This window comes from Erpetoichthys calabaricus, chromosome 7, assembly GCF_900747795.2.
Source record: "Erpetoichthys calabaricus chromosome 7, fErpCal1.3, whole genome shotgun sequence".
In the NCBI taxonomy this organism is placed as follows: domain Eukaryota; kingdom Metazoa; phylum Chordata; class Cladistia; order Polypteriformes; family Polypteridae; genus Erpetoichthys; species Erpetoichthys calabaricus.
In genome coordinates this window covers 141,249,065-141,276,709 of record NC_041400.2, presented here as the reverse complement: position 1 = coordinate 141,276,709, position 27,645 = coordinate 141,249,065, and the positions used below count along the sequence as shown (strand labels likewise).

Here is a 27,645-nt window from a genome sequence, read left to right as displayed (position 1 = left end):
CTTATACAAGAGTGACTTGCACTTGGTGAGATGGCACATGCATTTGTTCGGCGTTTGCAACCCAAGCAGTCAAACTCAGCTTTGTGGTACATGCACATTGTACATTCACACAACGAACTGCCATACGTTTACCTGAGTCAGGTTCCAGCATGCCCCACTCAGTTTGTGGCACAGCTGCACTCGACTACACATCCATCTAGGACAAGATACAACCTGTCCCGGCCCACGTAGATGACACCTCTGCAAGTTCACCAATACAATAAAACCTCTAGGGAGTCTTCAGGTAGTTTTTAGTCCCACGTAGCTAGTCTTTAGAATATTCCAGATTTTTCATTTCCCGAAAACGCTTTCCATATGTTTTATGTTTAGGAACAAATTTGTACCTCTTGGTTCAGGCCTTGTGTCTCATGTATTCCAAAACCTTTTATTAACACAGATATTTCATGATCCATATACTGTACACAGGTTTAAATGGAATAATGTTAGCCGGTGAGCTGGTGGTTCCTTTGTCATTTGGACAAAGATGTCTGGTAAAGAAAACAGGCAACAATTAAAACATAAATACAGTATACCTGTTTAAAACAGAATTAGGCAATTAAAGATTCCGAGTTGTAACATGCGAGTTAACTAAAACTAAGCCAAAAAAATCTGAAGAGAAATCATCAAAGCAGCATCATAATAATTAAAAGCTGGAGATTAATGACATTTTTAGTTATTAAACCACAACTTTATATGAGAAGCAGTCATTTATTTTAATCTTGCAAAACAGTTGTCTCCAGCCTTTTTCACAAAGCAGTTAGAAGTCCTATTGAAATTAAGCTTTCCTCGAAGGGTAAGGCACATAGCCTTGACAGTTGGCGTTGTCTGTGAGACAGGAACTCATTTACCTTTTTGAAAACAGCAAATATGCAGGTAGCAGTTAAGTGGGAAATTTCTCTCACAAATAAAAATGTATAATGGAAAGGAGCAGGAGTAGAGTTCTGGATAAATTATGATATACTGAATCATAAGATACCATTCCTTACATTTATGCCAATCTAAAAAATAAGAATTAAGCAAGAAAATTTAGAACATTAGAACATTAGAAAAATGTAGACGAGAACAAGCCATTTAGCCCAACAAAGCTTGACTGTCCTATCCACTTAAATCTCCCAAAATAACATCAAGTGTAATTTTTAAGGTCCCTAAAACCCTACAATCTACCGCAATACTTGGTAATTTATTCCATGTGCCTATGGTTCTCTGTGTGGAGAAAAACTTCCTAATGTTTGTGTGGAGTTTACTCTTAAAAAGTTTCCAACTGTGTCCCTATGTTCTTGATGAACTTGTTTTACAGTAACAGTCTTGATCCAATGTACTATGTACTACTTCTCACATAATTTTAAACACTTCAGTTATGCCACCTCTTAATCTCCTTTTTGCTAAAACTGAAAAGGCTCAGCTCTTTAAATCTTCCCTCATAACTCCTCCACCACAGTGCTGGAATCAGCTCAGTCAGACTTCTCTGAAGTTTTTCTAGAACTGCTGTCTTTTTGTAACATTTGAGACCAAAACTGTACATAGTACTCCAAAATCAAGTCGAATTACTGTTTCATAAAGCTTGAGCATCACGTGATTTTGCCTTCTTAATGGCTTCTTGACACCATGTGGTGAGTTAATTTGTCTAGTCCACTATGACTCTTAAATCCTTCTCATAAGGTGTATTTTGATATTCAGACTTAACGTCAGTCAATTCTGATATGGTTCCTCACGTCATAACTGTCTACTTCCTTTGTCTGAGCCAATTTTGCACCCCTCTACAAACAACACCCTGAACTCCCACGTCTTTTAGCTTAATGCTCAGCCTCTCATGTGGCACCTTATCAAATGCTTTCTGAAAGCCATGATAAATAATATCTCATGTACTACTTTGATCTTATCCCTTTGTGATTTTTTTCATAGAATTCCAGCATGTTTGCTAAACACTATCTCCCTCTTCTGAACCCATGCTGACCATTCAGTAAACCTCCTGTTCTTGCCATGTGTTGCTTAATCTTTCCCAAATAATTCCTTCCATTAATTTACCTGTGTTGCACATTAAGTTTACTGTCCTATAGTTGCTTGGAACAGCCTGGTCACCCTTTTTATATAATGTGATAATGTTTGCCTTTTTCCAGTCCTTCAAAATGTTCCCAGTGTGTAGCGACTTCCTACAAATATGTGTGAAAGTTTTATGTATATATTCACTAATTTCCTTAAGTACTTGAGGATAAATATTATTTGGTCCTGGTGATTTGTTTGATTTAAGCGTATTTAATCTAAGCAGCACTTCTCTCTCTAACATTTTCCAAATCACTCAGTACTTCTTTAGTAGTCCCTTTTACTGCTGGGAGGTTATCTACTTTCTCACATGTGAAGACCTCAGAAATATGTGAGTTTAGAGCTTTTGTTGTTTCACTGTCTGTATTTTTTAATTCCCCTTTACTTTAACTGATGCACTTCACCTTCTCCTTGACTGTTCTTTTACTACTAAAACACTAAAATAATCTGTTTGGGTCATCTTTTGTCTTATCTGCTATATTCCTCTCTGACCTTCTTTTAGCTTCTCTAATAACCTTCTTAATGGTTGATCTCATATGCCCCATGATTCACAGTTTACCAGTGATTTGCAGTAGAAGGCCAGCAGTTATCTTCAAAAATCATTAATTTTCATTGAATATTGAGTAATTTCTAAAGACCTGAAGCTAGCAAGCATTGTTGAATTTTATTAAAAAAGTGACTGGGCTGGTCCTTATATATCACTAGTAGATGTAATGTCTACCATAGATAAATTAACGGAATGGAAGGTAACCTTTTACCTGGAGTGAAGGAAATACATGGCAGAATCCAGTTTGAGGGTGCTCTCACTGTCTTTTCAGAGTGAAACTCACACATGTACTTCACAACCATGGTAGACTCTTTGTTTTCTTAATATAACTCATCACTGCTTTGCATAGCTTTTCTTTCTAAAAACAAAAAGATTCAACTTTACTGCCTCTTATTAATTCTGAAATACTTTCTTATTTTGTACAGCACACTACTGCTTTTCACAGCTGAAACCTCTCTTTTTAATAGAAAAAACAAAAGCATAAATCTCTTGTAACACTACTTTTACTAAAATACAGGAAACTAGGGGGCTTCGCTCGCCTACCCCCCCCAGCCTGCGCTATATGCCAGCCACTTCGCGTCTCTGCTGCTCGCGTATGTGGATTTCATTTTCACCAAACAACAAATCTTTTAATTCTCACTGATATGCCTCTTCAGTGGGAAGAAACACTACTTTTCCCTGATGGCAACACGAATTAGACGATCTACAAGTCTCCGACTTAAAGTTTAAATCCGAACAATATATTTAATCTCTTTTCACTGTTCTGTTATTTCACCGATTAATTTCCATTTGTTTACGCTAGTGCGATCTTTACAATAATTTTTTTGAGACTTTAGAATTTTAGTACTTTCATTATCTCTAACCTGCTCTGCATGTGTATCGCACGTCGTTTTTGAATTCTTTACGACATTCTACTTTGTCATCTACTCTTTGCTTTTTATTTCTGGCCCCAGGCGTGGTTAAATCTCTTGGCACAAAGTCTCGTCTCGTAGGACGTGAAAGTATCTCTCTGAAAAAGTCACGTCTTGTCCCAGGATTTTTTTATTATAATAGAGACATTTGTTTTGCCTTGATCAAAAAGAAAAATAAAAAATGGGTCAAATTATAATAATACTTATTATTTTATTCCACAGTACATTCCTTTACATTTGAATAACATATGATAATCAAACCAAATAAAGATGCTTGAAATGGTGGACCAAACAATAAATAAAAAGTTTCTTATTTTGCAGCCTATACAAGCACTTCACCAGCTAGTCATAGAACTCTCTCCAAAAAAATTTCTGCAACCATTTGTAAATGAAATGTCAACATAGCCCAATTAAAAGAAGGTGAGACACATACAGGAGATGTGAAAACCTTGACAATCTCCTTGTTTAGGCTTTCGGCTTCATCCATTTACCATCTCACTCTGCTGGTTTCCTGAGCCAATGAATAAAAAATCTGTCTTTTAATAATGCACTGGCCATTACTGCAAGAACAGTGACAGTTCACAAGTTCATACACTTCAGCACAGCAACAGTGTTTACCAGTGAGAAACCTGTGTGATGAAACAGTACAGAACTTCAAGAGGAAACGGCTCTTAGATGCACCTTCCAAACTGACTGAAAAAGTCAGCTGCCATTTCTGTTGTTTAACTTTCTCTGCTCAGGTTTGCCTGTAGGTTTCTTGCCTTCTGGCACATAGTTGGGCCATCTCTTCGCAAGACCTTTCTAAGCAGTTGATGGTATATTAAGCAATGCACGCTGCAACATCATATGCTAATGAATACTTGTTTCTGTCATGCAGAACAATGATTTAAAAAAATGTAAAAAAATCCTATCCAGAGCATTTTTTAAAAATCGGATAACTATTTAATTTGTACCAGAGATGCTGGTACATTTTTCCTTATAAAGCTTTGGGTGTGCATTTTCAAAATGGCTATTTTCAAATAAACATTTTAAGGTATTTCATAAAAGAATTTTTTTATTAGCATGCCACATTGTGTTGCTGTCCCATTATTATTTTTCCATATGAGCACCACAAAATATTTTCTCTTCTCAGGCATTTGATTAGTTTTTTTCACTGCTCTCTACAGCAAAAATGTCATTTTGAGATTCCATTCCTGTTCAATTAAGTATCTCAAAACACTCAATTTATATAAAACAAGTGTGCGTCTAGAATACGCTCTAAAAATATTTTTTATCTCTAGGAGCTTCAGTATATTTTGGTAATCTAAACCTCCCCACAAACGCAAGTAATGCCAAATGGAAGGAGTGTCAAAATATTACTAATTCAACCTCAGATTAACAGGATCCTAGTTTGATTCTCAACTGCTATGCTCTCTGAGTAGTGTTTACATATCTTCCCATTGTTCATGTAACATTCTCGGGACTTTTCAACTTCCTCCTGCAGCACAAGCATATGGCCCGTGTCACCATATGTAGCTGTGTCCTGTAACAGCCCGGCATCCCAATCATGGCTGGCTCTTGCTTTGTCCCTGATGGTCCAGCTTCATGTATCCCTTTAATATACAAGCAGGTTTGTAAAATACATGAACAGAAAATGATGTGGGTTTGGTCTGGTGAAACACTCTGCATAGAAATACTTTTTAGTTCAATAAAGAATTAATTGAATATATGTATAACATTACATAAACTGAAAATTCAAAGTGCTTATAGGTCATTCATTTGTATAATTCAGAATTTACTTTTGAGGAATTAATTGTAAGCTTGCTCAAATCAATTCATTACTGCTCTACACTTAATTCCAAATCTGTATCTTTCCAGTTCTTAAATCACTACACTGGTTTCCAGGTAGGGTTAGAGCTAATTTTGAAAACCTCTTTCTGATATGTGAAGTTGTAAACATAACTTTCAGTAATTATTAATGCCTATGCTCTTGGATGAACATTATGATCAAAGATGAAGAGCTTCTTAAAATTACAAGGATAAATAAAAACAATATAGGAGGAATTTAGCATTTAAATTCAGGATTGTCAATGTATTATTTATTGCTATAGCCAATGTGGATGCTTTTCTTATAGCTTCTTTTAATTACCAGTTTTAGTGTCAATTGCCATTGTGATCAACTTATTTCTTCCCATCTTGAACAAAACCTGGAAGTGGAGGTGCCAGAGATTGTTCCTGCCTTGCACCCTATGCTTGTAGGGAGAAGCTCCAGCTTCTCTGCAAACCTGCTCAGGTTGAAGCAGGTTTAAAAAATGGATGGATGGATGAACGGATAGATAGAACCCAGTATTAAACCTTGTCCTCTGCCATAATCATTAACATTTACCTATGCCATGAATTTTAAAATCTTGCCAGCTGATTTTAAGGTGCATGTAGAATTTTGTTTTACTCTTTTCTGGGTTTTTTTGTAGAATGTAATTTGAATTAATAAAAAGGTATATTTTGTCCATTCAATATACCTGTCCAGATGAAGTTGTGCATCTATCCTGAAAGCATTAGGCATGAAGCATGAACCAATCCTGGACAGAATAAAGGTCACAGCACACACTTTCAGTATATGGTCCAGCTCAGGGAGTCTAATTAACCTAACAATACATCTTTTGGATGTTAGAGGAAAATCAAAATACTTGGTAAAAGTGTCAATATACCTTTTTTTCTTCCATGAATCTTTATTGTATTAATCATCGTGTATAGCACTGAGCTGGTAAGTAGAAGTATTCTATGATGGGTCAGTACCTTGTGCACTATACTGCCTGGAGTATGGAAATTTATCTACACAAATACTTACTGGATATTTTTATATACAATCCCACACTAGATAATTCAATTACTGCCCCTTATAAGATATTATTATTTTTAAAGTATATTGCAATCTCACAACCAATATGGTTTAAGCACTGGAATGCACTGAGTACTTACATGTAACTAATCCACCAATGTAAAATGACACCCTGAAAGCTGATGCCAAAGACTGGGTGGAAAAATAGCAGTAAGGGGGCATGGTTGAAAAGCATAGGAGACAAAGCTTGCAAAATGCCAAACGTTGTTGGCTATTAGCATAATGATAGATAGATAGATAGATAGATAGATAGATAGATAGATAGATAGATAGATAGATAGATAGATAGATAGATAGATAGATAGATAGATAGATAGATACTTTATTCATCCCCCATGGAAATGGATAAACATAATGTAATGTAAAAGTGGGCAGTGGGCTTGTCTGCAAGTTATGGACAAAGGTATTAGATGTTGTCCATTAGCATAAGCAGTAGTCTCTTTTAATAAAAGTCTAAAACTTGAACCAAAAGGCTTTTGGATTCTGTGTGATTTCCTGGTTTTCGATATCATTGTTTTAGAATTTTATTCTGTGACTGCACTAAACAGAATTAAAAAATGAAGGAAGAAAAATTAATTGCAGTTGAAAAAAAAATCTTAATGATGTGACACATCCCATAATTATGTTATTGATCCCAGAAAATAATTTAAAATTCACAGGAAATATAAAACGTACAGCTGATTTGATTAGTCCAACAAGGTCTCTAGTACTTGATGCCTGGTGCAGTAAATCCTTAATAGGCAGTAATTACATTAGAACATACATAAATAAAAAAAACTAGATGGGGATCATCTGTTTTGATTCCTTTTTTATATAAATCATGCCTTTCTCCCAAGGTATATTCTTACCTGATTTTGAAATGTCAATAACTTGCAGATCCTGTTAAATTAAAGATAGGAAGGAGAAAAATAATTTAATAAGATTATGCCAACCATCCATGTAAGATGACTCAAAGCCTTCTTCAGCGAATTCAAATTAAGTCTGCTAAAGGTGACGACCCTGTAGCCCATTTCATATGAAAGGAAGTTGAGTTTCCGAATAAGTTCTGGTTTTGGTTAAGCTGGTACACATAACAACCAGGTATGCCTAAGACATTATTTAGTAAATTAATTTTACATTACGTGTATATGAAATGCATGAACTTTTATTTTGTTGTACCATTTTAATTGTATTCTAGTTTAACAATTTATATAAAATTGAGTTTTCCTATTGTATGGTAACCTGTGTGGAACTCTGGGAGTGATAGGCATATTTTTGTATTATTTATTCTGCATGTTTCGTTTATGTTGGGCTTTATATTGCATCTTTCCTTTCTTTGTTGCTGGCATTGTTACTCCACATATTGTAAACAAGTATAAAATGGCAGTATGTTAAGTGTGAGAGAATAATTTGGAGATAACCATAGTTAAATATTTTGGTTTGCAATGCACATTGAAATGTACAAAACTTTCTTTTACAAATGTCCTGAAGAGAACTACTGAAATGGTCAAGTAAACAAGCAGAATGTTCAAGGGGGATGGTTCAAGAAACTGAATGATGTAATGTTCTTTCACACATCCAGTAAGACTTGCTAGTTAGCACATTAACAGTTTTAATAACAGAATAAGAAATATTGAAGAACAATGATATAATGGAGAAAGACTTTTATTTTAGGCTGTTTGTGCCCTATGCTAAAGCACCTCATGTCTTTTAGCCAACCAGAGTATGATATGTAAGCATTAATTCAGCACTGTTGTTTATAAAATGGACCTCTGCCCTTACTTTTTTGATCACTCTGTAACAGACTGCTGTGATGAATGCTCCCTCTTGAGCATTTGCTGAAGGGATAATTAAAAGACACAATGAACAGGCTTTCTCCTGCCTGGTTTCTGACTCAAAGAGGTTTTATCAAACTTATCTTAGTACAGGATAAGAATCTTTCTTTAATTAATATGTTGATTTCTTTCACATACAGTATGTTACAACTAGGGCATATTATTTAATTGTTATGCATTGTATGTAACCACATCTTCTCTATATTCAATACAAAGGTGGGGGGTGGTCACACTTTAGTGACATCATGGTATTTATGTTGTTAAACACTGCCAAAATTAAATTGTCTTTACTCACAGTAAGCACCATCTGGACTGGTACCATTGTTACAAATCCACGTGGCAAGAAAAGTGTTCTTCTGAATACAATGTTTGCAGAGCACAATTGGTTTGGTTATGTCATAAAACAAAGACAAAACAAAAAGAAAAGATGAAAAAATACTTTTGATTTAATTTGGGCAAAAAATATTTGCTTTTTCTTCATTTGCTTGAAATTGAAATTACAATTACATAAAGTTTTGATTTCTAGAGTTAGGAACCCAGATCTCTGGACTGAATTAGAACTCCAGGAAAAATAAATCCAAGTTATTTAATTTGTGCATTGTTTAATTTATTTACGGCTGTCCATAACTTTCTTTTAAGAAGCTGTTTTAACCCTATAAGTCAGTTTTCTTTTACCAAGAAGTGGCTATGATTGTTTAGATTAATTCCTGAAAGTGGTGATTTACCATTTCTTATTAATTAAGCTGTCTCAATTAATACTAGCCTGCAGCTATGCCAGATTATTTTAAGACAATGATCCAATGGGACAGAAACTGAAGCACCCGGACAAAACCCAAGCAGACACGGAGGGAATATACAAACTACATGCACAGATGACCCAGGATGTGAACCCTGGTCTCCTTATTACAAGGCGCTGTAGTTCCATATGTACAGTGTATCTGTGTTTTAATACATTCCTTATAGTAAAACATAGAGGTGGAGACATCAAGTGGCAGGAACACCGTGGCATCACTGCTGGGGGACTGCCTTCAGATTTTGTATATTTGGGTTGAGGAGATGGGTCCTTCAGAGCATCACTGAGAATTGTGAAGGTTGCATCAGCTTTGTGAGTACTGTACTCTTCTGATTTTCTGGATATTATGGATTTTTAATTTTGTTTCTGAACTTGAATATTGCACTTTTTTGCCATAGGTTGCCTTTTCAGACATATCCTTTTTGTCTTTCCTTTTGCTACTTTTTCTTGTTTTATACTTTTGTTATTTAATAAATGCTTTACTTCAGGGGTGTCCAACTCTGATCCTAGAGGACCACAGTGAATGCAGGCTTTTATTCTAACCATTTTCTTAATTAGTGACTAGTTTCTAATGCTAATTAACTTCTTTGGCCTTATTTGTAATTGACTTGCTATATAGGATGCAGACACCTTCATTGTTTCTTTTTTTCCATAGTTAGCAATCAAGCAATAATGAAACACAATGTGAGCCAACACATGACCAGCTAATCTGTTTCCATCAAGAAAGGTGAAGGTCTCAGAAATGCTGATCTGCTCAGGTTCATAAAACATTATGATGATTCTCTTAGAAAAAAGAAAATAAACTGCTTTGAAAATGTCTGCTGTGCCAGAATGAGAGCCCCAGGAAGTGATGGAGGTAAATAATGGGTTTAATTAACAGTAAGAATCGTCTTCTAATTAAGAAACTGGTTGGAGAAAAATAGGCTGGAGTTAGCTGATCATCTGGAGCAGAATTAAATTTAACAACAGAAAATGGACCCCATGGAGAAAGTGGCAGGAAGGAAAACCAGCAGCCACTGTGGCCCTCCAGGATAGCAGCTGGACACCTCCACTTTAAATTTAAGGAGAATTATTTTTGTCTCTCAGATTTGTATTGTCATCCTACCCTTTGAGTATTTACAGTATTTTAAAACTATTAAAGACTGTGCCCAATTTTTAGGGCCCATGCAGGCCAGACAATCTACCACTTGCTTTTGGAGTCAGGCTACTTTAGGTGAGGCCCATTTCTGATGCTGGCCAGTGAAGTCCTGGTCAGGTTTTTGGTTATATTGAGGCCTGTGCACCATTTTTGTTATTTTGTGATGTTGACAACATAACATTTATATACACTACAGGTTTTTGAATCTAGCCTTTCCTGACTGTGTGTTCTGGTCATTTTTCTATAGAAAACAGTATTTGTGTTTGTTAAACTTATTATTTTCAACCTCATTCAATATTTCACACTTTTGTCAGGTGAATGAAAAGCTTAATTTCTCCTTTGACAAAAATTAATATGAAAATTTGTTTTTATAATTCTTAGCTTTCAACTATGAAATAAAAACAACATTGAAGAGATTCTAATGCCAATACTAAAAGAAAATCACAAGTCACCATCCTGTGTGGTCTTCTGCCATAGACTGCCACCAGATATTGTCACCACTAAATTTTAGCCCCATTGACAATTTAATGTTGAAACTGAATGGAGTACTCCACTTTATAGAATTTTAAGATTATTTTTGGGAGGAATTAGTACTACAGTTTATGTCTCTAGAATCCAGTTCTTAATCTGTTCACTGTTTATGTGCAGTCTGATGCTGTTCCTGGGTTGGATTTTTCCAATATCCCAATCATATTTGCATTTTGTTGATTGCTATTTCTAAATAAGCCTTGAATGACAGAGTGTGTGTCAACATGATTATTTGTCATACTGTAAACTGCCCTGAGTATCAAAAACTTTTCATGGAAGTCTTTGTAGACAGGTTTTAGGGAGAGTGGCATAGATCTTGCTTAGATTTAATGGCAAAACATATAACTTCACCCACATCGTGACTGCCCATGTCATTTTTTTATTTCTTCTAAAAAGACCAATTCTAAAAACTGACATAAAAGCATGGTCATTGCAGCCGGAGTCTACTGAAAGGATTTCGAAATGTCTTATGCATGAACTTACCGATTTACTACCCTGTTTCAAATTGAACAGTCTCCTAGCTGAAACAGCCATTCTCTCTGAGGCATCAAAGACTGAGCACAATTTACAATAAATGCTTCCAGAAAGAACACTATTCTGCTTTTTTGAAAAAAACTAAAAATGTCAAGCCATAGTGGCAGCAAGGTGCACAAAACATCATAACCAGGGCAAATGATGGGTCTCAAAATAACAAAACATCCAAATCCAATATGTAAACCAAAAGTCAAAAGTCAAAAAGTTACAAATGTTCTAATAAATTCTGTAAAAAGTTAAACTTCCCACTGGGAACAATTGAAGTTCTATCTGTCTAGCTATAAAACTTAATGACTAGCTACCACATGCACTTTTGAACACAATCCAGATTTTTTGGATGCACAAGATTGCCACCTTTATTAGTATTGGCCTGCCAACATCATGCAACTTGACTTCTAGATGCCATATGTTAGCAACAGGTGGTTGATGCCATCAACGATAATGCACAAGAGCAAAACCTAAAATGATGGAGTGCAAATGGTATAAAAAATAATGGTAAAATATAGTCACAACCTATGGAATGACTATTATATTCTGCTACATTACTCCGTTTAAGTTTAAGTGTTTGGATATAAGGATCATTCATTTTTAATGTTACAAACTTATCTCGTGGCCACTGAGTCATTTCCATGGATGTCCTGACAGACAGCTTGTAAGCAAAACAGCAGAGATCTTGTTTTTTTTATTTTCTTTTACTGGCCTATCCAGGGGATAGTCAGATAAGGCAGAAGTTATTACACTAGGAAAAGAGATCAGTAACCTGCCTAAACTCAACATTGAAAACAAAACAAAGTCAAAAACTACTGTAAATACATTTTATAACTACTGAATCTCTTGTGAAGTTGCTTTTGTACTTTTAAACAATGTTTGGACACCTTTAAGAAGGTGATGTTATATACAGTAAGATGGCCACTGTTACCCAGTGCATGCACCATATGCTTAGCGACATGAACCATGATAACAACCAATTTTTTCATTTAGAGTTTTTCAACCTTTTCCACTCATTTTTGTAACTTTAGTGTGTATGTCATTTTTTATGCACTTCTTGAATGATTATATCATTATTCTGGTGATGCCCTTTTGTTGTCATGACTTCTGTGCTTTTGGGATTTTTTTAATGGTTGTTTCAAGTTTCCTTCTTAATTTTTAACTCCCATTATACATTTTTTGTGGCACAGATTCACATTTTCAATAATAATTTTTAATTGTTCCATCACCATTATGTATTTTTGGAGCATCACCATTTTTAGTTACCATTGTCATGACATGAGTTTGGTTGCTACAGAGCACATTTCCAGAGGATATGCAATAGAAGTCATCAATTGAGTTTTTGTGTGTGCAGTAGTGCTATTTAGATTTCTCAGTTTTTGATTTTTGGTTTCGATTTTCTTGCTGCATTTTATTTGCCTATGTTTCTATATTGGATGGTTTAATGACTTTTTAGCTTGTTTAACATTTCTTGTCCTGTCCCGGGGCCTCACGCATAACGCAGTGCATAGAATTCACACTAAAACATGGCGTACAGACAAAAGTGGAAATGTGCGTACGCACAAAAAAATCCAGAAGCATAAATCTGTGCGTATGTCAGAGGGGGACACTTTTACATTTTTTTTGTGCACTGGGTGGTTCCATTAGGCACCCACTATTGGGACTGGGGGGTGAGAAGTTAAAAGGCTATCTGTACTTGTTAATGATATTTGCTGTCCTGCAAGGGAATCACTGCTTTGAAGTTTGGCCTTAGAAGAATGTCTGTATTTACCTGGCTTGGAAATATTGGTTTCTAATCAGCATGTCTGTACTTATTAATGGTATTTGCTGTCTTGCCAGGGAGTCACTGCTTTGAAGTCTGGCCTTGGTAGAATGTCTGTATTTACCTGGCTTGGAAATATTGGTTCCTAATCAGCATATCTGTACTTATTAATGTTTGGTAACCATACATTTTGTTAACTTGTGTTTTTATTAATTGTTAAACCCAGGCAATTTAGATGTGCCATTGATTAAACTGTTTGTCCAGGACTGACAACAGAGGGGTGAAGTAAATATAAACTGCTGGCCAGCAGAAGGCAGGGGGGAGAGTCCACAGGAAACGCTGCCAAGACACTCGGACAGGGCACAGGGGCTCGCAGGCAGACAAGGGTACCTGGCTGGCACAACGTGAGGCACAAGGACAGCAACACTTCCAGGGAGGAAGAGACAGCTCCACAAAGAGACGTCGGATGTGGGTTCAGCGAGAGAGGGAATCTGCATGAAAGGACCCAGTAAAGCTGACAGACGAGAAATGAGGCGTGCCTAGGTCCCAGCAACACAAGGAGCCCAGAGTGGAAGAAAAAGGAACAACGAAGAGACGCTGACAGGGAGTCAACAATTTGACACAACTTCTGCCGGGGAACAGAGTGCATCCATGAACAATTAAGTGTTGGGGTAACACAGTGCCCAAACTGGACTCTGCACCACTAAAGGTTGTATCCTCCAATTCTTGTTTTTACGGACTTTTAGAGTGTGGACTGTGTATTTTCCTTTTACAAAAAAGGAAATTAATTCCTGATATGTTTAGGTTCTGTTATGTTCGTTTATCTTTTTAATGTACCTTATATTGTCTTGTACAATAGAACTTACTGTTGCCTTTTTCTGAAATTACTGTTGTGTCTTTCATTGTGTGTTTACTCACCGCCCAATTTAAAGAAACCTGTGTGCTATTATTGGTAAATTTCACGAGTTCCCAGTCTCTTAATAAAACTGGGTGGCGTAGTTGGATATTTTAATGGTGTCTAAGTTAGATTACCTATAAATGTGACCAGACACCTGTGACACGTACGCCAACTTCTATGTTCTTCCGTTCCATAAATCCCGGTCAGCATGAAAAGTAACGCACATGCACGCGCCTGCTGCCACTCCAAATTCCTCCCAAATCAATTTAAATAGCCCTTAAGTCCAGCGTTCTATGAAAAGACAATGGCAGAAGCACAAGGAAAAAAGAAGAATTTCAGCAAATACCAAGTGGAGGCAAGGAAAAATGTACTACAGTATTTGTTGGTTTAAACAGTGGTATAAACAACAAAAGGAAGTTGATAGAGTGACAGAGTGGTGGAGGAACTTGAAAGTTCAAGTTCAGAAAGGCGCACCGTGCCCGAAATAAATAAGAAGTTGTCAGATATCAACGTCGCCATGAAAAGGTGAGTCTTAGCCCACCGTCTGAGTGTCATATGAAAGCTTATTAGGGTACAGAGAAAAGAAAAAAAATAGGACACAATGAAAAAAAGCTTGAAATGTCAGTTTTAATCTCGAAATTTCCACTTTAATCAAATAGTTTATTTTGTCACGAAAGTAGAACATCATAAACTTCATCTTAAAATCATTTAATTTTCTCAAATACCATCGTGCCTAAAGTAGCACATTAAATGCTTTGTTTTGTATGTGTTCTTCTATGTGTTCTATGTGTGTGAATCATTATGTGCTTATTAAACGGGCAACGGGCTTTCTCTTCCTCCGACAGGACACAGAATCTATTACATTCGTAATGTTACAGCTCTCTGAATAATTTAAATACTGAGATGTATACTTGATATCATTTTCATGATGATAAGAATTAAAGCATGTTATTAATCACTGGAACACGGTGGCGCAGTGATAGTGACAAGCTGGAGCCCTGTCCACAGATTGTTCCAGCCTCACGCAAGATGCTTGCTGCTCTGTGGGCGACCTTCAATGAAATAATTTATTGCACCAGTACTGTCTCTCTCAAACGTACTAACCTCCAATTCCTGTCCTTACTTTTCTTTCTCCAAGTAACCAATCGCCACACAATCAGCTCTGTAATTGATGTTAAGCCACCTGTAAGCTGAGAACGCCGATTCTTCAAAACTTTTAAGGAACATTGAAATATCTTCCTAGGACATGTTTAATTATTCTATCCATCTATCTTTACAGTGTCACGCCAGCCCCAGCAAGAATACAGCGCGTGGCAGGAACAATCCCTGAAGGGCACCAGCTCTTTGCTAGCGCTGCGACACCATGTCATTAAATATTTAATTATTAGCAATATGGATTATTTAAATGATGTTAACATTTTATCTGTATAAAGTAATAAACATATTTTGCTGCATTTCATCTTAAAAATGATATCGTCATCATATGTAAATACGCACTTTATAAAGTGGCTCAGGTTGTGCAATATTATAACTGTATCACAAGTTTACAGTGAGGTGATTGTACTTATAAGTACAAAGTGTTCTACAAAGAGCAGTTGATGGACTGATTGAGTGTGTTTATAGTTCTTGGGATGAAACTGTTTCTGAACTGCGAGGTCAGTACAGGAAAGGCTCTGAAGCATTTGTCATATGAGAGCAGTTCAAATAGGCAGCATGGCTGAGGCAGCGTGTGCTAGATGCTGCATACTGATAATTTTCTTTCCGATCTGCTCCTGTTGAGCTGTGATTCACACTCAGATACAGTGAGATAAATACTTGAGAGTAACAACGCTAAAGCAGCTATGGTATTTAGATAGATAGATCTTTATTGTCATTGTCACTTTTATAAAAGAACAACAAAATTGAAGGTGCAGTCGACTCAGTGTGAGGAATAAGAGTTAAAAAGACAAGAAGAGAGAAAATAACAACAAACTGAATAGTAATAAAAGTACTTTACAAAATATACAAATTGCACTTGTTGACTTAAGGTCTATATTGCACATTGGGAGAATGATACGGAGCAGTTTTATTCTGAGTTCAGGGCCATGATTGCTTTTGGATAAAAGCTGTTTTTAAGGCTATTTGTCCTGGTTTTCATTGCTCTTTATCTCTTGCCCAATGGCAAAAGATGGAAGAGGCAATGACCGGGATGTGATGAATCCTGTGAAATGTCTATTGCTTTTTTGCAGCATCAGGAGGTGTAGATTTGTTCCAGAGTGGGGAGGGTACAACCAATTGTTCTCTCCGCTGTCCTGACAACCCTGTGGAGCGCTTTCTTTTCTGAGGAAGTACAGCTGCCGTACCACACACACAGTCCGTATGTGAGCACACTCTCGATGGAACAGTGATAAAAAGCAAGGAGCAGATTTTTGGGGAGATGGTTCTTTCTGAGAATTCTTAGAAAATACAGTCTCTGCTGTGCCTTCTTCAGCAGCTCCTTGGTGTTGGCGCTCCAGGTCAGGTCATCCTCCAGCTCAATACCCAGAAACCTGAACACCCGGACCTTCTCCACACAGGCCCTGCCAATGGTGAGTGGCTGGATGTCAGTTTTGTTTTTTCTAAAGTCAATAACAAGCTCCTTCGTTTTTTGTGGTGTTGAGGAGCAGGTTATTGACTGTGCACCACTCTGACAGCCGCTCCACCTCGTCCCTGTATGCCAGCTCACCCTCCTTGCCCGAGATGAGTCCGACCACCGTTGTGTCATCCGCGAACTTTATGATCTTGTTACCATGGTGAGTGGGGACACAGTCATATGTGTAGAGGGTGTAGAGGAGCGGGCTGAGCACACAACCCTGCGGCGTCCCGGTGTTGAGGCTGAGAGCAGTGGATGTGTGGAGAACCAGCCTGACCCTCTAGGAGCAACCAGACAGGAAGTCCAGTATCCAACTGCAGGTGAGTGATGGAAGAACTATTATATATATAATATAATATATAATATATAAGAACTATTTGGAATAGTTTGGCCATTACATGGACCATTATATTTTTACAGGTTAATTACAATCAGATGCCTTAAACTAATAAACAATATACGGTTAATTTCAGTATATTTGATAAAGCCGTGTCACTTGAAGTGCCTTACATTACATTTTTGTTCTCTTTTTCAGATTATTGTCATCATTTTGTCACAGTCTTATAATTACTGCAGCCATTTTTATTATAGTCACTATACCCGTTTCTGGTCATACGACTACAGAAGTTATGTGACTTGTTATATTATTATGTCCCACATGTATAAGATGGTTGCACACAGCTATCGGCAACCATATATTGAGTCCAATTTTTCCTTTGACTCCATTCATTAGTGTTATTGGAAGATTAAATGAGATGTTATTTATCGCGTCTAGTTTTGCTTCATTCAATTAAGATTTGTGGTTTTTGATTTGGTTCACCTGATTTCTTTAGGTGTGGACTCTACTCTAATTTTTTTACCATCATTCTGCCTTCTCCCAAATGCATCCTCCTTTTGTTTGATCCCTTTTTGTTTCCCTTGCTAGCTGTTCCTAACAATTCATAACATCAAGTATAAAAAAATATTGACATCTGCAAAAAAAAATTTTAAAAATGCGGGAACTGATTGCGACATCACCATTATAACATTAAAAATATTGTAATGTCCCTTTCCAGGTGGGAGAAATAAACTGCATGAACAAGTGGTTGCAGCAATCAAATAAATTGATTTGTTGCTCTTGTGTGTTAACAGATCATGCAGACTCAAAAACAAACCAAGCCTGAACAGAAACAATCACGTGTCAGCCCACCAAGCTAGTACAGTCTCTTTTTTTTGGCATTAAGAACTGCCTTGACAATTCCTGCCCCCAGCATCCCAGTTGCTGCTTTGTTTTTGAGTGGCAAATAGAACTTCTCTGTGCCCAGTCAACTCCACAGGACTCTGAACAACCCCACTTTGCATGGCTTTTAGGACATACTGCCTCATGGTAATTTGCCAGATTGTTACAACATAACATGTATTATTTGTAAAATCCTGAAAAAGACTGGAGTTCCATCCAGGTTTGGTTCTTGCCTTGTTGTGTGCACCATTCACATTAGACTCTTGTTCCCTGTTATTTCTGTAATGGGAAAAACTAGGTGGGAAAACGAATGCATAGATAAAATGTGTATACAGTAATTGTACAATTGCGTGTTGTCTTTATTTGTGTCCAATTTAATAATATCTCCACTCAATATAAAAATGCTTTTTATTCCTAGAAAGTGTGCTTATTTCTGAATGATTCATTTTTAGTCCATCCAGTACAATTTGTCTCATATTAGCCATATGGAATTCTGACTTTTAAATTTGCATCCATAGTCAAGGTCTCTCTGTTCTCTTCTACAGTGTGTCATTTAAGAACTAATTGTCTATCATTATGCTAAGGCAATGCCAGGAATTTTTTAAGGGTATTTTTAAAAAAAAAATTAGATAAATTTAAAATGCCTGGTGACTTTTCTTAAACTGGACAATTGATAGGTTTCCAATTTAAAGCAGAAACTAATGATTACTAGTAAATGGGATGAGAAATACAGAACTATCTTTATGTAGTGTAGCTCTTCTTGCTGTTGTGTGCTAAAAACTATTATTATCCCCTGTATGGTTACATGAAGACTGGTACACCGATAGCAGGGGCTACCAAAACATTTTCTGGCACTATTTGTATCCTTCCTCTAAAACTGGGGTCCAAATGAACAAGTGGAGCTACTTCTTACTACCTGGCATTTTGAAACATTTTGGTATTTATTGAGTTTATATTGGTTGGGGCTTCCATATGGTCACAGTTCTTTTGAAGTCACCAAAGAGCAGTGTAATGTCAAACATGCAAGCATAGTTAGTCTCTTAAAGGGAGTTTTTCAAGAGTACACCAGGGAAATGGTATGAGTGTGGAACATTTACTAACATTGTTTCTGTTTCCCCCACTGCCTAGAAGAACACTGGCATCACTTCCCTTCTACTTCCAACTCCTTCCCTTCTAGTCACGATGAGTAGCAGAGTGCCCTGCACCAGAAAACATCACCTTTTCAACCAGTAATCTTCAGCCTAAACAGGTAACACTTCACAAAGAACACAACTATTTAAAATCCTATGGCTTTCCAGTACTGCAGTTTTACTGCAGTTTACAACCTGGAATTTAACACGATGTCCATGCTGGTGACCGTACCCTTCTTACAACTTGTGCATTTATATTTATGGCATATTAAACAGAGAATTCCTTCTAGGTTATTAAAACTGGAAAGGGAGACAGCATCAAGAATTATTTGGGGGAGGAGGAAGAGCTGAATAGGAAATAGTAGCGGTAACAGGGGAATAAATATGAACAAAAATATAATGGTATTCCTCCTCATGTTACTATCATTTGTGTGTTAAAAGTAAAACATTGTGATTAATATAATATAATATGTGGTGATGTGTGCAGGCCTTATAATCACTTAAGCTGGTATCACATTATAAAACTTCTAGTCGGAGAGGATGTCAAACTTGACAACTGTAGTTTCTGATCTCGTCGCCTGAGAATGTCAGATTACACAACTTTATATCACAGGTGATGACTTTCCAGCACAATTTCATGTTTCCAAAAACTCACAAAAATTGACACTTTTACTGACAGCTAATAGTGTGCTACTTGACTTGAGTTAGAGCTTTACAAATCCTTTCCAGTACAGCAATTTCAAACACAACCTTTTCCTTTTTTCTGTTCTGTCATGTTATGTAGGATATGAGACATAAGACAGATGGACCTCAATGCTGTTTATGATATTTCCAGCAGCTTGCTGCACACATCAAAAGCCCCAAGTTTCCCCATGAAATGCAGTCTGCTCTGGCCTTTCTTATACAGAGCTCTTGTTTTGTCAAACCAGTCCATTTTCATGTTCATATGTACCCCCAGGTACTTATAGCTCTGCGCCCCCTCCACTTCCTTCTCATGGATGATGACTGGTCTTAGGGGCTCATTAACACACAGAAACTCCACCACCAATTCTTTTGTCTTGTTGTTGATCTGTGGGTGGTTCTCCCTGCACCACAGGACAAAGTTCTCCACCAGCCTTTTATACTCTGATTTGTCTCCATTATCACTGCAACCTATGACGGAGGAGTCAGCTGAGAAATTCCGTAAATGACAAGAGCTGGTATTGTACTGGAAGTGAGTCTTGTGGATGGTAAACAGGAAGGGAGACAAGATGGTTCCCTGAGGTCCCCCAGTGTTGCACTCCACCATCTCTGACACACAGTCCTTAAGCCTCACAAACTGTCATTTGTTGGTCAGGTTGTCCATGATCCAGAAGATTGTGGAGGAATCAAAATTCATAGCCCTTATCTTGTTCCCCAGTCTCTGAGGCAGGATGGTTTTAAAGACTAGAGAAATCAAAGAATGTGATTCTGACTGTGGTGCCTTTGTTCCAAGTAAGGTATTTCTTGCTCTGTTACTTTTATATTACTTATGCAGATATTTAGTATTTTTCTGCCAACCGTCTGCTATAAAATGTCTGTGTTTTTATGTACAAAAATTCAATATTTAGGTGTTTCATTTGCCCCTGATCGACATCCCATATAGAATACAGTCATGTCTATTCTGAGAAGCCCCTGATGAATTTGTTCCAATTTTAACATGAAAGTTTTTGCTTCCACTGCACAGACTGCCAAAAATGTTAAATCTAATTGTGGTATGTTTAGACGGTTGTTTCACAGCAGGTCGATAAAATTTATATTCTGTCCTTACTATTACAGAACATTAGGTCAAGTAAGGCCTCACGTCCTGTTCACATGGGTGGTATTGAACAGGCACACAAAATCCCCCTTTTAAAAGCCATTATGTGCCTCTTTTTCAGGTCAAAACTTGAAAATTAGATTTCTTCATTTCTGTCATATTTCTTTCATGTTGTGGCATTTCATCCATTGCAATAAGCTTCTATGATTTCTGTTTTTATAACAGCAAGTACAGAATTTAAAATGTCTTTTGATCTAATAATGTTTTGGCTTGTGATGCCTTTTGGATTAGTCCGAGTAAGTTAACTTAAATTTTGTTCACAATTTCATTTCGATAAGCCACACTGAGGGCACACTGAGTTTTTGTTATATTGTCAAGGCCAACCCTCACTGTAGTCAGTGCTGGAAAAAAGGGAAAAAGAAAGAAAGGGAGAAGATACAAAAGAAAAAGAAACAGATCTCAGGTGATAAAAGAAGTCCAGTGTTTGCTCAGGCACAGAAAGATCTGATGTTTCATTTGCTTCTAATCTTAAGAGTTGGGGTATTACATCTTTGTTGCTTAGTTTAAGTGAGGTTCTACTATAAAACTATCCCTGAGCAGCTTCTATACTTTATCAGTGCTGAAGAGTTAGGAAAGTGCAGAAAAAGGCATTTCACTGGATCGAGCATGTACTCTGAAAACTATCCGTTTATAACGAGGAACAGGGGCTGAGGTATGAAAAGACCCCTCAACTAGAAAGTATATTGGGTGTTGGACAATCAGTCAGGGCAGCAGAGGAGATGAGGATGTGGTATCAAAGAATGAGTGAAACAGTGAATCAGGGCAAGTGCAGTGGTAAGGGTGAGGTTATTATTTTATATGTAGTTGTTTTAATCCCTACATAAGTGATCATACCAAGGTGTGACCATTCAAATTATATTTCTGCTACTTCCCCATCAATAGTAATCAAGACAATTTATAATTAATTTTGTTATATTTATTAAGGGAAGGTTAGCACTTTAAAGCTTTTTATAAATATTACCAGTCATCACTTTCCACATCCAGATAGTGTTCTGAAGCTGCTAATAATATAATATAATATAATATAATATAATATAATATAATATAATATAATATAATATAATATAATACTACGGGGCTCTGTCTCCTGTTCACCCCGGGGGTGGGCGCCCATCTTGCAGATGAGCTGCTCGAAGTACATTGGGGCAGCCCTCCGTTAGAGCAAGTGATTGTATTTAATGAGGTGGTATATAGAAGAGTATGTGATGCATGGGAGGAAGACAGTTTGGTCCTTAGTTATTATAGACAGAAAATTAGTTACTAGTTATTAGTATTTCACTATAACTGTATTTTAAATACCGATGAATAAAATGTAGTAAAAAGTAAAAAAGTAGAAGTAAAAAAGTAAAATGTAATAAAAAGTAAGTAAACAATTAAATTAATGTCTTGTCAAAAACAAATTACTTACAAATTACTTTATCCTCTAACATACATTCAATAAACGTTGCTTTTTTGCATTTCTGTTTGCATATTGCTCTTGATATTCTTCTCTTAATCGTTTATTGGATGATACTCTTTGTTCTTGATTTTTATTATATGCAGCTTTTGTTCATTTTTTCGACGTTCATTATCAGCTCTTGCTGCTGTTTTTCTATCACAATCTAAAATTCAATGTACTTGAATAGCTTTTCTGCCTTGCCATTATAAGCAACTTTGTTGAAGGAAGAGTCAGCAGCACTGAGAGCGGTGTGGAGGGGTGTGGTCAAGGATGAATAACGTGGACACGACAGAAAGACTAATGGGATGTTGGGTCAGAAGCCAAGTTAATTTATCACAACATTTGTTTATGTGTACATATTGTGTGCAGTTTTGGTGTGTTTATTACAAAAAAAAACTATAATCTTAATAGAGGAAGTCCAGAGAAAAGCAGTTCCGTGACAGTGGGCTATAAGCTAGGAGGAAACACTAAAGTTTTTAAATCTTTTCAATTTAAGCTTTCAGAGATGTAGAGTGACATACATAATAGAAGTTTTGTCGTAATAGAAATGTTGTCATCCCTGAGGCTTGGTGTCTCACGGGTAACGGTTTGGGTTGTTTGAGAGGAAAAAAAAGTGACGCACCAAAATTAGCATGGTTTCTATTTCCTTTAAAGTCGAAGAGAATCAGCCAGAAGATGACTGACATCACTTCCGGTACGATAGTCGCAAGCTCCACCCCTTTCAATCTCCCGATTACTTAACTATTGCACAACAGAAAGTCATCATTCTTTTGTTGGGACTATTTTAGATGAGGACAGAGCTCTACATCTAAAGTACCATGACTGACAGCATCATTGTTTAAAACTTTGTTGATGACATTTTGTCAAGGTTAACTGTTTCTTTTTGTTCTTTTTGATGTAGGACATTAAATGGTGTGTCCAGGAAAAGCCCAGACTCTTCTTCTCTTGACCTTTGTGTTTTTACAGTGTCCAAAATTATAAAGGGAATTAGATTGATGGATGCCAGCTGTTCTTTAAGATGAGTTCTTCAACAAGAACACAGGAACACAGATTGAGGCGGATTTCATACAAACATCTGAAAGTTTTCTTTTCATACAGAACAATGGATGCATGGAATTAGTAACCAAGTTGTGTGGTATGGAGCTTCAAATCTGGAAAATTTTGCAAAAATGAATAGAAATTGATGAGCTATGTTGTGCATGTCAATAATGTTTTTTGTTATACAGTATGTGACATGTGTTGATTATGTATTTAGTCTCACATTAATTTTGATTCTGACTAGATGCATCCTAGGAAGAGAAGGGAGGTTGAGGCCAGACCCAGAAATAAAAATTTCATATTAAAATCCATAAAAATAAAGTCAAGTCTTTCTAAAATGGAGTAATCATTCAGACATACATCCATTAATTCATCTGTCTTATTCAAACTCAGAACCATACAAAGCTGTATGAGTTGAACAATATCAGAACCTCCAATATCACAGTCATGGCTTGTTTGAAAGGGCCCAGTGTAGTTGATGAATGAGCTTCTGCTCAAAGTCTGGTACCTTGTGTCTTGTTAATTTGGGATGTTGAAGGATATTCTCAGAATAACAAATGGGATGATGTAGTGGTGGAAACATTGTGAGCATCATACTCAAAAGTGGGGGTGGCAGCTGTACATTAACTGGTCAATGTGCCTCTCTATCTTCAGCTGAGCAGAGGCCAAATGAATGAGATTACAGGTACAAATGGTTGAAATGAGTCTCCTGTGCAGGGACACACAACTTACTGCTTTGGAAAGAGTGAGCTGATTGACCATCTAGAAAGACTAAAACACACATTTACTGCTGTTTGGAATGGAGAAAAGTGAATTGAGATCTTGTGGGGTTCTAGTTAGGATGTGCATCTCTCCTGGGCCCAGTGGACGGTGACTCAGGACATCCTGCCGCAATTATATTTCTCCTTTAGCCTGGAAGCATTTTGGAATTCTCCTGAAGGTACTGTGGCTGGGGAGAGCCTGATCTGCCCAGCTCAGTCTTATACTATCACCACCTTCCCAAGGTCAAAGCGCCACAGTTATTAAGTATCAGAATAAATTATGCTAGCATTTCTTTAGTGGAAACCTTTTAACCCAGCTTTTCTCAAGTGACACCATATTACCGATCATGTCTTCCAGTTTTTTCCCATTTCTGCTCTCACAACCCCTCACAATCATTCACTGCCTGGGCAAATGTTCTCAGAATCAAAACTCAAGAATACTGACAAACACTCTTTAGACTGTATATCACAATCTACAATATCCACAATAGAGAATCTACTTAAGAAATGCATTTCTATAAATGCAAAAATTCAAATCAGTTTAGGGAGATTAACAAATAAAAAATAATTGTGTTCTGAGGCATATTTATCTTTTCTGCTCTTTGTAATTTGCCATGAAATTTCTCATTCAGAAAGTTGTTGTTAAAACACTGGATGGCAGCCACTGCTAACACAGTGATACCCCACCATAGAACCATGCAAGTCTGCTGCTGTATTTTTCATGCACATATTCATTTTTTTCTGTGTAATTGTTGGTAGTAGTACCATTTCTAATCACCATGGAAAGATGTCATTTACCATTATTACACCACATGAACAGTCACAAAATTTTAAATGGAGCTACTAATTGAAACCTTCTAATCACTAAGGTTCATCATAAAGGTTCAGAAAAAAGCCTGTAGCAGCATGTCATTATTAACAACTAACTAGCATGTTATAAAATCATTTTTTCCAGCAATCTTACAGAAATATGCTAGAGAGTGACCCATGTATTTGATAAATCCCATCCAACAAGGTAACCAATAGCAACAAATAAATGTGATTACTGATATGTGCCGTGTCACCAATAAACGAAGAAAAGCCACACGAATGCTGAACCCACATAGAGAACTAACGACGGGTAAGTCTACAATAAAAAAATACTAGAAAAAATTTGTCGGGCGTGTTTATGTGAATAATTTTGCATTAGTGTTCATTTTCTGAGAAAAACAGAACTTTGGACTCACTTTCTTGTTTTCAGACAGAATGAGAGTTTAAATTGGTTTTCTGAATGTAATGGCTTCTTGCAGAATAAAACACAAAGGGTTTTATTAATACTCCCCGATTGACTCCTACTTCTCTCAGTTAAGACTTTCACACGCACATGTAGAGCATCTTAATTTTATATTGCTGTTGCTGTCTTTGATATGGGTGCAGACTTTAATAACATAAAACTTTACATTGCTTACCTCAGAGTCCACATGTACCCATGTTCATAAGGAAAATAATTGCCCGGTTCACTGCAGCAGTATTTGAAGTCAGCAAACCCACAACAGTATGAAAGTTCTGGGCTCTCCTCCTCCTTTGGACAGACAAATTCTTCTTTCAGCTCACCATCAGCAGTGTAATATCCCTCACATGTTTCAGTTTCATCTGGCATTGTCACAAAAATGAAGACCCACTACAAAGAAAGAGACAGAGGGAGCATTTAGCTGTGCCCTGTACTATTGTCTGCTTGGCTCACGCTCTCTCAAGCTCTGTGAGTTTTAGTTTAAAGATGTTATGACATAAAGGAGGTGGGTTTAATGTGTTGTCATGCAGAAGGCTGGCTCAGAATGTATAAATAGTCAGTCCTGTGTATTAGAAAAGGAGAGATGCTTTCAGGCAGACTTCAGTGACTTTCTAAGTGTAGCTGTCTGCAGCTTTCTATTTCAAATGAAAGAAACATTTAATTCAGTCAGTCCGAGAATTAAGGTACTACGGCTGGTCCTGTCTAATCCAGCCATTTGGGTTTAAACCAGTTTCCGTGTAGTTTTTCATGTGTAAATCATTTGCATTTGTAAATGAAAATGATTTTATAATATTTAAGACTAATAAATCTCCTTTTGTTATTATTTTGACTTCCTTGATGGTATTCTGGACAGTTGAATGCCCCTTATTTGTTTCATTATCTAGACACAGAGAGGCACTGTGACTCGTGGCCTTACAGATCCAGGGTTTGAGTCCCTGCCTGGTTAAGGTCTATGTGGAGCTGGCATGTCTTCTACATGTCATGCTAGCATACATTCCCTGTGTGAAGTCAATTAGTGTATCCACTTTATTTTCATAAGAGGTAATGCCAAAATGATAGCTAAGAGACACATTTTTTCAGGTTTCATTTACAATACCCAATTTGTATTTACAGACACTTTATTAGTAATTGATGGCATTGCCTTTTAATTGCTTAATTTGAATCAAATGCTTAGGGTAGCCTCCCATAAGCTCAAGTCAGGATATTTTTGCCCATTTACATGCTGGCAATCAGAAGGTTGCCATTTTGAATCCTGTAAATGCCAGAAGTGATTCCACTCCTGATTTTGGTACTCAAGGGGTGCACACTCAGGAGATTTAGGAAACTCTCCCTAGGGCTCCATATGGGCATTGACTGACATTGTCCATGCTTCAAAGTTGGGATTGTATTCTTTGACTTAAAAGCCTTAACCTTCCTCCTAACATAGTGGTTATCATTATGGCCAAACAGATCATTTTTTTGTTTCATGTGACTGCAGAAAAATGTCTCCAAAAGACCAGGGACCTCATGTATAAATGGGGCGTACTCACAGAAATGTTGCTTACCTCCGTTTCCACGCTCACTTTGAGATGTATAAAAACTAAACTTCATGTAAAGCCATGCACATTTTCTCACTTTGTGTACTAACTTTTCTGCTTGGTTTTGCAAACGGATGTCACCCAGCATCAATGCAGTGCTACTGTTTCTGTGTCGTTTTTCTTTCTCTTTTAGATTTACATCATTGACGCAGGCTTTATAAAATACACCGAAATTAACTGCATATCATTTACAAATTTAAGGCACTTCATTGTAGTCATTCTGTATCAATACAGTGGTGCACGGAATAGCCAAACTATTCCAAATACCATGGCTGCTTTAGCGTTGTTACTGTCAGTGCACCATTATATGTATTTTAATATATTGTATCTATGTGTGGTATCATAGCTCTAGAGAACACAGAGGATTACTGAGATACAGCTTCTAGCCCTGGAGAACATTTATAGCACACGCTGCCTCAGGAAAGCCACCAGCATCAGTATTCCAGGATTCCACTCAGCCATGCTACAGTCTATTTGAACTTCTCCCATCCAGGAAACGCTTCAGAGGAATAGTTGCCTTGTGCTCTAAACTTGCTGGGACTGGCGCGACCCTGACTGGATGGATGGAATAATTAAACATGTATAATGTATATTTTTCAATGTTCCTTAAAAGTTTTTAAGAATCAGCATTCTAAGCTTAAAGTTGATTTTACATTTCTTACACATGCTTATTGTGTGTTGTTTGGTTATGTAGAGAAAGAAAACGGAAGGAGAAGAATTAGGGGTTGGTACATTTGACAGGCAGAACTGCTGCAATAAATTATTCCATCCAGGTTTACCTGTGTCTCAGAAGGCATCTTGCGGGAGGCAGGAACAATCGCTACCACTGCACCACTGTGTCCCCACGTGTTTAAAATATGCTTTAATGCAGAAAACTATATCAAGTGTGCATCT

The 27,645-nt window shown here is 37.0% G+C and overlaps 1 protein-coding gene across 1 annotated transcript in view; it reads right to left on the bottom strand.

Annotated features, from left to right (window-relative positions):
• LOC127528752 (protein shisa-like-2B) overlaps window positions 1-25,647 on the bottom strand; it is a 43,388-nt gene extending 17,741 nt beyond the window's left edge. Inside the window, exon 1 of the mRNA XM_051929475.1 lies at window positions 25,353-25,647. Coding sequence (XP_051785435.1) covers window positions 25,353-25,543 — 191 coding nt within the window. The 5' untranslated portion in view covers window positions 25,544-25,647. The remainder of the gene's footprint in view (window positions 1-25,352) is intronic.
• Window positions 25,648-27,645: the final 1,998 nt, after the last annotated feature.